Source organism: Austrofundulus limnaeus, unplaced genomic scaffold (assembly GCF_001266775.1).
Source record: "Austrofundulus limnaeus strain Quisiro unplaced genomic scaffold, Austrofundulus_limnaeus-1.0 Scaffold50, whole genome shotgun sequence".
Lineage (NCBI taxonomy): Eukaryota > Metazoa > Chordata > Actinopteri > Cyprinodontiformes > Rivulidae > Austrofundulus > Austrofundulus limnaeus.
This window is the reverse complement of record NW_013952452.1, coordinates 1,884,561-1,901,790: the sequence shown is the minus strand read 5'-3', so window position 1 is coordinate 1,901,790 and position 17,230 is coordinate 1,884,561. Positions and strand designations below refer to the sequence as shown.

The 17,230-nt window shown below is 39.6% G+C and overlaps 1 protein-coding gene across 1 annotated transcript in view; it reads left to right on the top strand.

Moving 5' to 3' along the window:
• Positions 1-17,230, top strand: part of phldb2b (pleckstrin homology-like domain, family B, member 2b) — a gene marked incomplete in the record, with an annotated part of 43,793 nt that overhangs the window by 18,126 nt on the left and 8,437 nt on the right. Inside the window, 15 exon segments of the mRNA XM_014008494.1 lie at positions 973-1,092; positions 3,134-3,318; positions 3,434-4,600; positions 6,867-7,247; positions 9,114-9,263; positions 9,393-9,530; positions 10,562-10,690; positions 12,105-12,260; positions 12,455-12,565; positions 12,654-12,728; positions 12,839-12,904; positions 13,229-13,381; positions 15,461-15,598; positions 15,710-15,809; positions 16,861-17,011. Coding sequence (XP_013863948.1) covers positions 973-1,092; positions 3,134-3,318; positions 3,434-4,600; positions 6,867-7,247; positions 9,114-9,263; positions 9,393-9,530; positions 10,562-10,690; positions 12,105-12,260; positions 12,455-12,565; positions 12,654-12,728; positions 12,839-12,904; positions 13,229-13,381; positions 15,461-15,598; positions 15,710-15,809; positions 16,861-17,011 — 3,220 coding nt within the window.

Genomic DNA, 17,230 nt, shown 5'->3' with positions numbered 1-17,230 from the left:
GTAGAAAAGAGGGTGACAAAAAAACAAACAAGTAGGCAAATGTAAGTTATCGTCCATTTAAATTTATCGTACACGTCATTGATTTATTGCTTATCGTGACAGGCCTAAGTGGGTGATGTGCATTCCTTCAAAGAATGCAAGGCCTTAATTTGTTAAAATGTCTGTGACATCAATTTTTTGTAATACAGATGAATGCATTTTTGGAAAGATAACATTGATAACATGTTGCAAAACAAATTTCACGTCGCTGAGATGAACAGTTGTTGAGATATTTACATGTGAAGAAACAGGAAGTGACATCAAAGGGGAACTCTTTAATAAAATAAACGCTCAGGTTTTTGTGTATTAAAACATTATTTGAACTTGAACTCTTCTTCATCTCTCTTTGCTAGAAACTCAAAATAATCTAAAGAAACATCAGATTCTTCTCCACAGTCAATGTTGTTAGCTTTTGTTACAATGCTCTGTTCACGTGTAGACATTCCCCTTTGACATCACTTCCTGTTTCTTCACATGCAAATATCTCAACAACTGTTCATCTCAGCGACGTGAAATTTGTTYTGCAACATGTTATCAATGTTATCTTTCCAAAAATGCATTCATMTGTATTACAAAAATCTGATGTCACAGGCCCTTTAAGTTTAAAACTGACTGCTAAGAATGYTTCTACTATAGTTAGATATGGATAAAAAATAATTGGTCTATTAGCAATATTTGACTAATTCAACCAAAAATACTTTGATTCATGAGTKTCTGCCAGTTTGTTTTTATTTTTTGTCATTTGTGTTTATTATGAAATTGGTCTTAAATTTAATTTCACTTGGCATTAAAAAGTCTTAAAGTCTTAAATTTAACTTGCTTTAACCTGTAGGAACCCTGTTCAAACAATGGAAGTCATAATGGCCACTAACAGTACTTTGTGTGATTGTATTTAGTTGTATATTAATTAACATTTGTGTGCTTTCCTTCAAGGGTATTCTCTGTGTCTGGGTAAGTCCTATTACTTCYGGTTCAACCATCCTGAAGAGGCCAACCGAATGAAAAACATGCTTCCCCAAAAGAGCCCAGTGTCAGCTTTAGCCTACAATACAGGTAAATAAACAGAGATTTGGTGCTAAAGTGAAAAAAAGTTTCTGACTCTGAAATGTTTTTGTTTTCCTAGCACTTTCACCTTTTTGTARCATTTTCACTATTTCCACATGTTCTAGTCCTTTCTTTGCTTTTCTGCTTCACGTTTACACCAATCCTACCTTTTATCATCTAAATGTCTTTTTCTTTCTAAACACTAACTTAGTTTGAATGAGTGAGTGAGACCTGGATGTTTGTTTACAGCTCAATGACCAGTATCTCAGCTGGGAACTTTTAAGAAACTGGGATGAGGTGTTTACAGGCCTCAGAGTTTTCTGGCTTTTAATCACTGCTTCATCCAAGTTTCTCAAAACAAGGATACGGTCTAATCCAGCCTTTTGAAAGCAGACATAAGACGTCTGTCTGTGCACAAGATCAAAAATTCCGGCTTGAGCTGGACACCAGATTTCTTTTTAAAAACACATGCAAARTGGTCAAATTTAAAGCATATTGGAATTTTGCTATCATCTGGTATCTCTTTATTTTGCTGTGGCGATACTGCTGGATTAGACTGACTCCTTGGTGATTGATCAGGCTGTGTACAATGTGTGTGCACACAGTGTGTGTGTGAGCTGTGCTCTGAGGAATTCTTGCTCTTTAAACCTTAGACACAAGGAATCCACCCCCCCCCCCACACACACACATACACACACATCTCTGCACACATACTAGCTTAACTGTTATTGCAGACAGCTTTTATCTTTTTATTTTTTATTTTTAAGCGTGTCAGGACTCTGACGTGAAGACTTGCACAGACAGCAGGACCAGCTGGGGCACATGATCAAAGAGACTTGTTGCACTCCACGCTTTCACTTTAAATGTTCCCATGTATGGACACAAACACTTTGTGTGTGTGTGTGTGTTTTCCAGATCTTATGATGCCTTTCATTTCCTGCCCCAGTTCTCTCCATCAGCTTTTAAAAATTTCACTTTTTCTCACACAAGCCCATATTTACTGGAGCCGTGCCTCGAAATTTTAGTCGTTCCACTTTCTGTTACAAAATAACCGAACCGTTTCGGTGAAACATCTGTACACTCCTGGTGTTTGCACGGGTGGAACAAATGCTTCCGTATTTAACTAAGAAGATCCACAGTTTTAAGTTGAAGCGAAGCCTTTCTGTGTGTGCTCGGGGGGTGTGGCGGTGAAATGCTGGGTGGTCTAAGCTTAARAGCTGTAATGGCTTCTTTTCCACATAAAACCCATAGATGATTAAAGAATGGGCAGGTCTCTGGCATGCTGCTGCACCTACTGTATTTTCACCTGCACATTTAATGACAGGATGTGCACAGCTAGCCGTCCACAGAAAACAAAGCTAAAACTCTCAATCATCTGCACTTCTGCTGATCTTTTTAAGTGGCTGAAATATTTGGCCGATAGCTGAATTTCGTAGGAAGGACGTGAAAACAGACTCTGCTGAGGTCTGGAGAAAGACCTCCTGACTGCTCAAACGGCTTTAAATAAAAAGTCTTAAGGAAGGGCAGGGGGCCTCTTGAGGGTATTCCACAATGTTTTGTGGGCTTTTTCATTTAGCAAAATCCTATTCTGAGGAACTCTGCTCAACTTCAACTTAAACTGTTTACTTTGGATCTAATGGATGGATGTATTTTTTTATTTTTTATTTTTTTGAATGTGCAGTTCAGGCAGAATCACTTTTGTGTAAGTTGAATCCTAGTCTTGGAAATTTGCTGCCAGTTGTGGAACATTTTTGCAGAGATGTTCTGCCAAGAACCTGATTTATAAATATCCCCACCTTCAGGTACCCCCCCCCCCCAATCTGTCTCTATTTATTACCATTGGCTCTCTCTTTTTTCCCTCTTTTCTTTTCTTTTCTTTTCTTTTTTTTACAAAGCCTTCAAACTCATTTTCATTATTTATACCAGTACCACAACTTCTCTATTTTTTTATACCTATTCGAAAATTTTCTTTTTGTCATCAGTTTTCATCTGTATCGTTTTGAACCTACACAAGTTTATCTGTAAATATACATATTTTCTATTTTGTCAGACTATTTGAAGTTTAGCAGCGACTATAGTCATGCCGTGGTGGGGGGCACCAGTAGTGCCAGGGGAATGAGATCAGCCTCTGAGCTTCGGGATTTGATGGACACCCTGCAACGCAAGAAAATTGCCCTGGAAAACAGCCTGAGAGCTAATGGGAACGCTAACCCCTCCTACTTTAGTGTGACACAGGTCAGCTATCTTGCTCCCCCTTTACTTATTACCAAAAATTCCAAACATGGTTAATAAAAATGCATTCATTACCTGAGACATATTACAATGTATCAAGTATTTTTTTCTCTCCTAGTCTCCTCCCACCTCACCTGTTTCAACACCTGCCACGTCTTCATCATCCTATCAGGAACAGGCAAGGCGTTTCTACGGCTCTGATCGCCCACCTTTGTCTTTGAAATCTGCTCCCCCTCTTTCCTCTGGAAGACGATCTGACCCGTCTTCTTCCTCTCTGGCCTCACGCATCTCAGCTGGCCGAAGCCAGGACAACGGTGGCATCGCCGACAGCCGAAGACCGCACAATCTAGGCTCCTCCCCTATGCTGTCCACGTGGAACGGTGGAGGTTCCTCCACGTCGGTTGCTAGTACCGATAACCTCCTCCACCCTGTTCCCCCCTCCTCGTCATCCCGCGCTTCATCGGCAGGAGGTGCAGTCAGCATGCCCTCGAGCCCTCGTCTGGGCCGTCGGACCTATGGGAACCAAGAGCCAGCGCCCAGCGCCCGAACCAGGAAGTACTCAGCAGGGTCACTGAGCAGCATTACAGGGGGGCATAGCCGCTCGCTGCCACGCCTTTGCCCTTCCCCGTCTCTCCGCAGCGACAGCAACGGAACACTTTCTTTGTCAATGCTTCCTCCACGGCGGTCCGACGTTACAGGGGCTTACAAATTCAGCTACAGTCAGAACCACGAAGTCGGCCACAACCCCAGCAAATCCTTCCAGCAAGTGTCGAAGACCAGCACTCAGGGTGAAAGTGTTGTATCTATCTCCCTTTCTTCACCCAAGAGCTCCACCAGTCATTCCATCTCATCTACCCCTCCAGATGTGACCATCCCGTCCAAAGCTGGAGGCTCCTCTTCTCCTCGCGTCGCCAAAAAACTTAGCCTGGCCTCCACCAGCTCACTGGGCTCCATCAGCCCCACAAGTCCCGGCTCTCAGGAACCGGAGCGCCTGTCCAGCCAAGGGGAGAAAGACTCTATGGGAGAGAGGGAAAGACGAGGACTAGAGCTCACCTGTGGCCCAGGACTTGGGGAGCGGAGGGCTTCATTTGGGAAGGCAGGGCTTGAACCTGGGATTGGTCTGGGCGAGAGGAGACAGTCATTCAGTAAGACCGGGGTGACTCCGCCGGGGGGGTTCAGGGAGAGGAGAGGGAGCATCAGCTCGCTGAGCGGGAAGGAAGAATTAACAGATTATCATCAAAGACAGAAAGAAGAGAGACTTCGTGAGCAGGAGGTGGAGAGACTGGTGAGTTTCATGACTTTTAGATGTTAAGTTTATATTTAACAAGATTGCAGTGTTTACCTATGGTTTTATTTGATTTAAAGCAGGTAATTTATGTAAACCAAATACTACTGATGTGTGATTGCTTTAATATATTACAGCACTGGAATGCTTGGCCCTAGAATAACATTCTCTTTGGCCTCTCAGACATACTCTCCCAGGGATCTTAACACACACACACATAGTGAGGTTTACCACTCAACAGATGCTTATGGCAGCTAGCCCGTACTAACAGGACTATTCTTAACCTTGTGCTTGGATTGGGTGTGTGTGGGTGCATGTTTATGTCAGTCATCTGGAGGTCCGCCCGGTGCGGTTTGTACCACCGAGTGGCCACGAATCTCATCATTTAGATGTGGGTCAGGGAAACCAAGATTACAGAGTGTAGTGTAGCAGGTGGATAAACACACAAATGCACAAGTGAACTTGTAATTCAACGACTCCTCAGTCTTTATAATCTGCCAGCGTATTGTTAACTGTGAGAAATAGTTTTTAGATTCTATTCAAACCAACAGAATCCACATCATGATATCACTTCTCTTGTATTCAAATAATCTCAGTTAAACAGTGATTTGAGTTGAAATACTTCATTTTTAGCATTTTTAATGTGTTTTTAAAAAGCAGATGAAATAAAAAAAAGCTGCTTTTTAGTTTTTCTATTTCATAGGCTTTTTGGGCAGTCAACAAATGTCTTGACCTTTTCTGCCCTCTAGTGGTAATTTTATAAAACTGCAATCTTTATCAAACCATAAGTAGATAATAGTAGATAAAGAGATTTATTTTGCATTGAATTAAAGAGAGATTATTCACTGAATTTGTACAATAGTGAGGTTTGGTTGAGTGTCTGTTTCTTTTTGTAACTTATGTATTAGATCAATCAGTTTTTAGTGCAAYAAATGGATGTTTTAGTTCTTATCGAGAGAGGACTTCATGTTTTGAATGTTTCACAGCAAATGGTTCTGTTTTTAATTTCATCAGAAAAAAATCTATATTTYACACAAATACGACATGATGCAGAAAGCAGAATACAATTATTGAATCGCAAATCTTTTTATCCTCTGTGGGCCTGGCTACAGAAAGCACCAATTCCTATTTTTGCTTTTTCTATTTCTGTATATTTTTTCTTTCTTTTTTCCAGTCCTGTAATTTCCTTTTTCCCCCCCTTTTGGTATCTCAATTTTTTTTAGTCTTTCTGACATTCCGTCTTTTTTTTTAGCTAACAGTTGATCGTTTTGCATCTCCACAGAGGCTTGTGTTAATTAGAATAGAACAAGAAGAGGTATTACATTGTATAAGTGTGGTAATGTGTATGATGATGAAATCAGTTGTAATACATTCACAGGTTCTGTCATTAATGTTCAGAACACTCTCTATGTGCCATCATTTGCATGCAGTTAGTCTGCGATTTGTAGGAATCCTTTGCAATAATGATATTGTGCACTCTATTATAGTATTGATACATTGGTGATTATATTCTGCAGCCCTAGTATTGTTTTTCTAACTGATGACTAATTTTGAATAAATGCTTTCTAAAAGAGTTCTGCACAATTATGGGCTGAGATGACTTGAGATGATTTGAGCTTTATAATCTAGCACTGCAGTTGACTATTTTAATACTTTGATTCTCCGAACCCTTCCTGGTTTACATTCTTTCCTCGAGCGCACAGTGTCCTGGAACAAGTCTTGTTTCTTTAGCTGCGTTACAGACATTCCTGTGTTTGTAGTCGTGGTTTGTTTCCGACTGTAGCTGTCAGCTGTCCACCTCCTCATCTCTCTCTCTCTCTCTCGCTCTCTCTCTCTCTGTCGCTCACAAGTCCAAAGCTTCACTGTATCTAATATTACTTTCCCAGGCCTGTTGTGTGGCTCATATACTTATCTCACCAGAGGTATTAGAGTTAGGGGTCATTTTGACTCTCTGCAGCTTCCGTAACTCGCCACATATAGCTGTGCTCGGGAAACCCGAACTCTGGAAGGGGAAGTTCAGCTGTAAGGACACAAAGTGAGAGGAAATAGACTTCCTAAATATAAAAAATATATATATTTAGCTAGAATGTGTTAGTGATATGGAGTAGGAACAGTGCTGGGTTTAAAAGAAATAGAGTTGTTGACTTCTTCAATGCTTTCCCAGGTAATCCTCATGTTTTTTTAGTAGGACTGTTATTTTTTTGTTTTGCTTTGTTGAAATGTAGCTTGTACTAATGCTGCATCTATATTTGTGTGCTCATCTCAGGAAAGGCAGAGGCTCGAAACCATCTTGTCTCTTTGCTCTGAGCTCGGCCGGACTGAAAGCGATGGCGGCGGCTCAGCTCCGAGTTCAACCGTAGCCGTCGCAAACCTTCAGAAGATCAACCAGGAGCTAGAGAAACTCCAGATAAATGATGACGATGACGACGACGATGACGCGCCATCCGTGTTTTCGGACTCTTCTGCTGTTAACGGGACGTCAGGGAGGAGTCACACGACCTCCCCTGCGTCAGAGAACAGCTACTACGATGATGAGCTACAGGTACGGCGAAGGCGCAGCAGTGGACACTACAGAGCTGAATCACCTGTTGTCAGCCTGCGGGGCTTTGCCCCCTCACCTGCTCCACGGCCACACAGGACCAACGAGGTACACCTCATTCTTCCTGAAAATTGACATTTAGCATTATATAGCATTCCTTTAGCCTCTAATATTCTTTCTTCAATCTAACAAATATTTTAGATGCTTTTGTATACAAACTTCTAATGTATTATTTTCCTATCACTTTGTTTCATTACCTAACTTTTACAAAACAACAGGGGGTTGAATTGAGCCTGAACAGCAGTAATGGGAGTAGAGCCACAGATTAAAGTCTCACCAACAGATAGTTGGTTATATAAATAATTTCAAGTAGCTGCCTTATCTTTTATTTACACCCTTTGATTGATTTCATCAGTCAGAATTAAATAAGAAATAGGTTCTTTTTTTTTTTTCTCCAGAAAACATGACAGCTGCAGGGTTTGATACGTAGAAACCCAGATGGAAGATATTTACAGCTCATTTATTAGATTACAGCAGGCCAGGTGTCATCGTCTGTGATGGTGTACGCTTGCTTGTAAATGCCGAGGTTTGTCTAAAAAATAAAATTAATCTCAAGTCAAAAAGAAAAAAAAACTGAAGCAGTAAATATTTGAGCTTTTATAAAAAATTTCTATCTGAGAATTAAGTCAATATTGTACAAGCAATACAAAGTTTGATTTTTTTCACGGAGAATACACAATTAACTAGACATGGGTTTTTACGATGTAAAAACAAGTGTGCATTGCCATGTAGCATGTCATTGCAGCACGGCTTTGCCTGCAGCATTGGACTTKCAGAAGGAACTTTGACCAAGTTCAAATGTGTTTTCTATACCAGCTTGTGCCTGCCACATCAGCATGTGTTTGTAATTAAGGTAATTGTGTGACAATATGAAGTTGGAGGAGATTTTTTTGTTAAAGTTGCATTAGCCGGGTTTTGAACCCTGATCTCCCACATGAAAGTCCATGACATAGACCATTAGACCAATGGAGCTGTGGTAGAAGGTGGTGGCAGGGGTTGGTTTGTATGTGTGCAGAACGAGGCCACATTGCCAATACAATTATTGACACAAAAATGCATAATATTACAACAATAGAGCAGTATTAAAACAATATTATAGTAAAACATCAAAATACAATCATATTAGTATTGTAAACACTGAACTATTGAGATTAAATATAAAAAACTATGGTGCAGTACCAAGTTGAGTACAGCTGGGGGGCAGTATTGGACCATTACAAGGCCCCATTGACTCTCATTATATGAATTTGGAATAAAGTTTAAGCATTAACATTTCAAAAACTACAAGTTGTACAGGCACCAAAAGGCATAACAATCATTTGGCACAGGACCTTTACAGATRGAAATTACAATGGCAGCTCAAGGACAAAGTATGCAGGAGGAGAAGCATGGCAAAGTTGAGATGACTTGGATGGGAAACGAATCACAATAGTGTGCATTGCATTGGCAATGCACACTGATTACACAACATTATTAAATTATATTGCAGATTACTAAAATTACAGTGCATTACAGTGAACGTACAAAACTGCTGGGCTATTCAACTGGCGGCCTGCAGGCCGTGACTTCCATCCGGCCCGCCAATAACCCTCCACCCCCACCCCCAAAACATTTTTGGTTTTATTTTATTTGCATTGTATTTAATATAAAAATAGCATTCAAATAATTTGTAAATTTAAATTTTATGTTTCAATGCAATGAAATAAATAAAAAAGGTAAAAGATAATACTTGTTCTGTTACAYGCTGYAGTGTTTCACCTACCGTTACTGGCCCMCGAGCTGTGGGGTTCGAGTAACCCCGGGCCCCGGACCGATTTAGTTGAATAGCCCTGCAATACTGAATTGTGTAATTTTATAGCCTTTTTCAAATAATTTTACCGTATTTGTTAAATATGTTTGCGGTGGTGTTTCCAGGTTGCAGAAGATGCAGCTTGCCGCTCAGTGCCCTCAGAGGAGGAAGTGAGGCATGTTGAGGAGGAGAGGATTCAGGTGCTGAATAACATCGAGGAGCTGGAGCAAAAAATCAAAGAGCTGGACAACCAAGTGGAAGAATCTGCCCGAGAGGTTAAAAACAAAGTCTAGATAAAGCCTGTGTATTAATTAAAGTTTAGCATTGTGTAAAACGTTTGTCAAAATACATAGAAAAATCTCAATTTTCAATCTCTTCACTCGTCTTGTTTTTTTTTTTTTAAGGTGGAGGTTGAGCGAGTGCTGGTCGAGGCTGAGCAAGAGTCTGAAGTCGCGGCTCTCGAGCAGGAAAAGAGTGCGTTGGAAGCACTTCACAACAAAATGGAAGAACTGGAGACAAAGTCCCAGCAGGAAAAAGAAAAGGTACGCAACTTTTCTTAACTTTAGTAAAATATCATGTAGGACACGTAAATTATTTCACAGATATTTGTCCTGAAGATGCTTTTTCTGTAAAATATAAAATGCTGATTAAATCATAATATCGCAGTTATTAAAGCCCTTAATCAAACACAAAACTTTTTAAAGAATTGCACCTATGGTATATGGTATCGGAAAATATATAGGCGACCCAGAGRCCCTCTTATGTAGCGTCATGTGACCGGCCAGTAGGTGTTAATCTCTTTCATGCTCTCTCTGGTCCAAATATACATCTGCTAATACTACCCAGGGTGCATCAGTCACCAAGGGCTCCTATGTGACTACCAGATGTGTACATGCCTTTTAATGTTTATACCACCGAATGGTACCACTAGATGGGAGGCGTAGGTGGATATGTTGTAAGTGTACATTTATAAATCAGCATCGTGGTTGGAATGAGTCATGGTTAGACGTAGCCACAGTTATTGTGTAGATGGTGAAACTGGATCAAAATACTGACAGTGAGGGAAAGATGAAGAGAAAGACCAGAAAACATTGAAAACARCTGYTTATTAACAGATTAAGTTAGATGAGTTGTGCGTATGTAGTTCCTTGTGTAGGTTGTTGTGTTTAAAGAAAGGAGTGCGTTAGTTAACCCTCAGCTGGGCCATTCCACGTGTCCCCGATTCCCTTCCCACCCATTCCTTCAATAATCTCCATTTAAACAAACTGGACTGCAGGGCGCAACCCCACTCCATATACACCCTCCTAATTCCTTTAACCAGCCCTTCATTACTCTGCCACATTGTTTTCTGCCCTTTTTTTTCCTCCCTCCAGGCTGGCCATATCAMCCTGGACCACATAGTAACTAACTGTCAACCCTCCCCCACAGTCCCCACTAACTCAGCCATCCTCTCTCTGTCTTGTGTGTGTCTTTGTGCTTGTCTTTGTATCGACATGTGCACATAAACCAAACGTGCACATGGTGTAAATGTGGTGCGGGGATGTGCGAACATGTGTACATGTGCATGTACCAGGCAGGCGAGTTGCTGCAGGCAGAAAGGGGCAGATTAGAGAGGTTGGCTCAGATTGTGTGTGAGCAGCGCTCTCAGCTGGACAGCTGCCCTGAAGCCACCAAGGAGCCCCTGCAGGAGCAGCTAGCCAGGGTCAGTACACACACACACACACACACACAAACACACAAACACACACACAATTCAAAATTTGCACAAGTGTGTTAGCCAATAAATCCATGCAGAAAATATTTAAAATATCTGGGGGATTGCATTAGTGTTACATAAACATGAATGTGGGAAGGTGTTAGAGGCTGAGTTTTTATATAAAAAGACACATTATGTTTGCATACTTTAATGCAAGTTTTCTGAGCAAAATGCCCCCCAACTTCCCTGCGATCACGCTCAAGTTTCACCTCATACAAGTTTTCTTTTCACACTTTCTAACACTGCTCTTTCCCTTTTTCGCACATCTCGTTCTTTAAGAGCAAAATAAAACGAGTTGGAAGTAAAAAATGTCTTAAATACCATTTTGATACATTTAGGCTTTAACGTTTGTGTTGTTTATTACTTATTGTTAGGGACACAGCTTTTTATAATCAGTCTGGATTGTTTAATATTTTACTGGTGTCAAAAGTATACACATTCAAGCAGAAGTGTAGATATTTTTAAAAGACTTCTTTAGAAGTTGAAGTAGCAACACAAGCTTTTTACTCAAGTAAAAAGTTAATTTACCGTATGTGGGAGGTGCCATATATCTGGACAGATTTATTTTTCTTCTTTTGAACAGAGATGAAATAAAATACAACGAAATATTTCTTACATTTTTAAACTGTAAAGAGTAGAAAGTACAGATAATTGAGTGAAATTGTAAAGAGTAGAAGTAAAAAGTAGGTTGAAATATAACTACTCCGGTAAAGTATAAATAATCAAAATTTCTACTAAGTAACAAAGTATTTGTACTTTATTACTTGACACCTCTGCTTTGCTGTCTATAGGTTGTTAGAGATGTTTATATCTGTTTTATTTTTTGATTTATGTTGCACTGAAATGAAAAGAGTAGGACAGAGTTTATGGTCTAAATCGGTGGTTCCCAAAGTTGGAGTCACGAAACATCAAGATGAGGTCTCTGCTGCCGTTATTTTGTGGGTCAAAAGCTGAAAAGTTTGGGAAACATTGCTCTAAAATGTCCAAAATAATGTCCTAATCTTAATCCAGTAAAATTTAAATAAAAGAACCTAAAGATAAGACAGCAAACTGACGTCCAGGACTGATGAACATTAACTTAACATTATCGCTCCATACTCACAATAAACATGTGTATGTCCATTTACCTCCTATAATAAAAACAGATTTTCTTTTGATTTATTTTTAGGACTTTTAATTAAATGCTTTTATAATTAAATGCTTTTAATTAAATGCTTTATATCAAATGATTGCAAAATGTCTTCAGGTGTCATTTGTCCACTGTTAGTTCATTTGTATAAGTCTTGATGTATTTTTTCCTTGGCATTATTTGTGCGTGCGTGCGTGCGTGCGTGCGTGTGTGTGTGTGTGTGTGTGTTAGGACTGTGAGGTGCTCGAGGCAGAAACAAAGCGTTTTGAAGACCTGGAGTTTCAGCAGTTGGAACAGGAGAGCAGGCAGGACGAGGAGAAGGAGACTCAAACGCAGAAGCTTCTCCGGGACATCGCAGACTACCAACGCAGCACCGTCACTCGCAAAGTAACAAATCTGTTGTTTGAATCGCATGCTTAACATTTCACCTGAACAGCATCACTTTAAAAAATAACACTTTTTTTTATAATTTTTATCAATTATCGTAAGTTCTCTGTATAAAAATCCATGTTAGTTGATCTGATTTTACAGCACTTGTTTGGGTCAAACCTTGATTTAATAAGCTTATAATCCTCCTTCAGGAGCACCTGTTGACTCTGAAGAAGCAGGCAGAGCAGATCACCCAGCAGGCCGAGCGAGAGAAGGAGAGCTTCTTGAAGGAGAGGAGCAACCTGGATTCAATGCTGCAAAGAGTACGAAGAGATCCATGTGTGTGAACACAAAGAGAAAGGTTTTGATCTTTGTGTAGTTTTTCAGAGCTGCTGTTCTTCTGTCTGTTAGGAGAAAGAAAACCTCGCTTCACTGGAAAGAAAATACTCTGACCTCACCGGCGGCTGCAGTTTCACTTTAAGGGAGGTACGTTTGATTGACGAGGTGCATTTCTTCTCTTAGAGCTTCATTAAGGCTCTAAAAGTGAGTGAAATCCTTGTGGTGTAATCGTTTGGATCTCCTTCTCTGCCTGCTAGGACTCAGCCTCTTTGGCTGATGTGTGTCAGTCACTCCTTTGCTCTGTTTTTCTCAAAAACTCTGAGGTACTTCTGTCTCGTTTTCCTCATAGTTCAGATTCACTTTTGATTTCTCTCTTCCTGCCCTTTTTGATTTATTGTTGTAACTACCTGTTATAATAAATTCARTGCATACTTCATTAATTGTGAGCACAGCTTACTTCACATTATTCCAGAGTTAATCTTTAAAAAGTGTGTTTTTAACAGTGCTGTGTGTAAGTAACATGTTCCTGTAAAGTTCTGCAGTATTCTAATAACTAATTTTCATGTTTGACATTAATATGGCTGACTCACTCCATGCTCTGCCTCACCCTTTCTCTGTACCTTGTTTCTCCTCCTGATACCTTCCAGGGCTATGTCACTGTCAGTGAAATCAGTGAGCTTTACTCACAGCTTGGGCAGGACCCTAAACCTGCCCCTGCCCCCTCTCTGGCCAAAGCCACTGCTGAGCTCGAGGTAAACCTTTCCCCCGATGACGACACCCCCAAATCGGCGGAGGATGAGGTGTGTGTAGTGGTGTGAAGGTGGTTTTTTTGTGTAGTAGATGCAGGCAGATGATGGGAGAGTTTTTTTCCTCAGCTTCTTCTACAGTGCTTCCTCCTTTTATGCTCTTTCTGTTTTCTTACAGCTTTTCTTTCTTTCTTTTTTTTCAAAGCTCTGTCATTCTTCACCTGCTGACTGTCACTCCTCCTCCCTCTCTTCTTCTTCTTCATCTTCCTCTCATTTAAATTGTCGTCCCCTCCCCAAAACACCCTCTGTGCACTGGCCAGAGAACATGGTATCCTATCGAGACCCTTCCCCGCTCCCCGACTCCCCCCCACCTCCTCTTCCTGTCAAAAACCATCATCAGCGACACAGGCAGGTAACGTGTGTTGGTCAGAAACTTTGGGTCTCTTTTTAGGAAAGACACTTAATATTCRGATTTAGTTACTATATACATATTTTTTTTATTATTATTATTTATATATTCAATTTAAATTATGATTTTGACAAATTTCAGTGGAATAAAACACTTGCAGCATGTGTTGTTGCTTATACATTTTTATTCTACCACTAGATGGCACTAAAGTAAATTTAAATCTAAATTTTACACGCTGGAAGACGTTTTCAGAGCTGAAGGGTAAAACCACTAAATAGAAATACACGGGAATGGACAACWAAAGCTCAGTCTGTGCTAATGAGGTCAGAATTTGCCATCTTACTAGGTGCCACGTGGCACCCTGAATTACTGCCAGATGACATCAGAACATAAAAATCTCAGGAAAAAAAACTGGTTATAGAAACTGCACTTCAGCAAGCATGACATCATTTCATAAATCACAGAAAATATGACCTTTTTTTGTTTATTATATCCCTATATTGTCAGAAAATTTTTCCTTAATCAATATATATATGATGTAGTGATAATTTACTCCTAATTTTAATTCTTAGATAAATCTAGATCTCCCAGAAACATGAGTAATTGTGTAGAACTAGAACACATGTCAAACACAAGGGTGACTTGTGTCTGCGCCCCCCCTCAAAAAAATATACAGTATATTTACATATTTTTTTACTTAATATAAAAGTTTTATTTATATCTATGTTAAACTTTAAATTTATTATTAAATGTAACAAAATAAATACAATTAAATGGTGAAAGATAATACTTGTCGTGCCCCTGAGCTGTTGGCTTTAAGTGAGTGAGGAAAACTCCCTTATGTTTACTTTTAATAGTATTTCTGTTTTATTTATTTCACACTTAATCAGTCTTAAACATAGACACAGAGCACCTGTTCTCCTATGTTTATGTTCTGTCTTCTTCTGAATGGGTGTTCTGAACTGTAATTTCATTGTGCTCTGTACAATGACAATAAAGGTCTAATCTAATCAATCTAATCTAATCTAATCTAATCTAAAACACTGTTTCTATATAGGAAATGCTACATAGAGCTCAGTTTTTGCTGTGCTCAGCTGTAGCAATGAGACAACGAACATGATGTTTTGTGTTTAGTTGAACATGAAACGTCAAAGTTAATTACATCTGGTCTCAGAGGGCCACCATAACGCTCGTGTTGCCCTCGGTGAAAAAGAGTTTGACACCACTGAACTAGAAGATCATGCCGTTTCAGCACTTTTTAGTCCAGAAAACTGACAGGAAGGCTGACTAATAAAAATCTATAAAAGTTGCACTGCATGGTGTAAAACAGCTTCATCAGAATAAATGTGAGTACCAGGTACATTTCTTCTCTTGAACTTGTCCTTAAAAACTAAACTGATATAGTTAGTGTGAAACAGACAAGTGAAAGAAGACTATACATAAAATGTATATTACATTAGTAACAGTCTTAAAGTACATAAATTAGAATAACAAGCTAGTTTACTTATTAAATGAGTAAACTACTGCACATCTGCTAAATAATAGTGATGGGACTAATGACAATGTAAACAACACAGTGACACAACTAGCACCTAGCAAGATGGTGGCCACGATCCTTGCCTAGCACCTTTAGTGGCAATCCAGTGTATTTCTATTTTAGCGTGCATAACCTATAGTAAACAATAACAAACTCATGTTTCTTTTCTATTGTTTCACCTAATTAGCATTTCCGTTTGCTGGAGGAGAGGAAGCGGTCTGAGAAAGACGGTGGGTCACATTTGAGTGACACTTTACCCAGGAAGAAAGGCACTGTAAACCCACAGTTCATGTGCTCGACACTGGGCCGCAGCTTCCAAACCAAGGTGTGTACATGTACACAAACTAGGGTACTTTGTTGTTCTGTGAATGGCTTCTTTCGTCAGTCCTGACTTTTAGCTGTACTATGAAGTAAAACTGTGTTTGGTTCTTCGTAGACCCATCAGCCTCTGGTACAAAGTACAAGCTGTGGCAGCATTCTTCCAAGAATACTTTCTTTGTCCAACAAAGAGAGCGAACCTCGACGTCTGCATAAAGGTACACAAACAAAACCTGCCTATAAACCATAAAAACCAGTCACTAAAATATGTCTACACATTTGCACCTCCTTTAAAAGAATCATCTTGGCTGTTTATTTTTGATTAACAAAAAACACAATCTTGTAACTCTTGTAGACACTTTGTATGTACTGTAGTAGCCGTGTTATTTGTTTTATTTGTGGGTGTTCATGTGCGGTTGTTTAGGGAAATTACACTGTTGCTCACTTGTTTATCTGTGGCCGAAGATAGTGGAGGAATGTGTTTACAAGGCTACTCCTTGGTTTGTTGGTTAGCTAATGGAAATGTTTCRTTTGTATTTATTTAATGAATTCACAGTCAGAATTAGATTTTTTATGTCTCATTTTTTGTCATCTGGACAGTATTTTTACTCATTTTAGAGGAAACTTTAATTGTGAGTAATATACACGTTATAGCGACTAGCATAACCAAATTGTTCATCTTTCAGGAAGTTATTGCAGACCTTTTATAAGATATCTAAATCCTGTGGGTAGTGGAGTCTTTGGCCTGTTGCGTTAATAGCACATTTATTTTCTTGAAGTTGTCACGTGAATCTGGTCCCTGAGTCCCTTTGGTCCCTTGATCTGGCTCATCTGATGGGTGGGTCTCCTCTATGGGACTGATGGTATCAGGATTTGGTGCGTGTGCCTCTTCCTGTACTAAGAGTCTAGTTAGACTCTCTTCAGAGTATCTGTAGTCATTTAGTCATCATCCTTCCCAGGATATTTTTTTCTCCGGACTTATTCGGATCTTTTATTCTAATTTTAGAACTTTTATTGTACTTTTTTGGTGGGCATTTTTTACGCCCTGCTTAGTGGGATTACATWTATAGGTTGGTGTAATTTTGTATTTATTTATTTTTCTGGGACGTGTCAAAGCACATGTCACAGTGGCGGGGCATTGTGAACAACATTTAAAGCAATCTGGGCAAACTGTCCCAGAAGAAGCATCAGAGACAGGTATAACACACAGGTGCACATAAGCAGTAAAGGTAATGTTAGTAGCAACTAATGCTTCTGTTGTATTTTTAGGTCAGTCAGGCTCCAGAACAGCCTCCCAGACAAATGTCTACCTTGATGCCTTTGGGTACCGTGACAACCAGGCCTTTGACACGATGAGTGTGGACAGCAGCGACTCCATCGAAACCAGCATCTCTGCTTGCTCACCTGACAACGTCTCCAGGTAACTGTTTAGCATTCCGACCTACTCTGGAAAATTCTGGATTTCACTTTGAATTTTTTCTACATCTTAAATCAGATTTTAGAAAATAGAGTATAGGAAAACATTTGTTTACAGACTTTGTTTACTTTTCTAAAAATACACAGATTTTCTAAAAAATAAAAGCTCAAACATTGAAGTGCTTTTCAGTTTTAATAAATATAAATTGTGAGTATAAAGTAT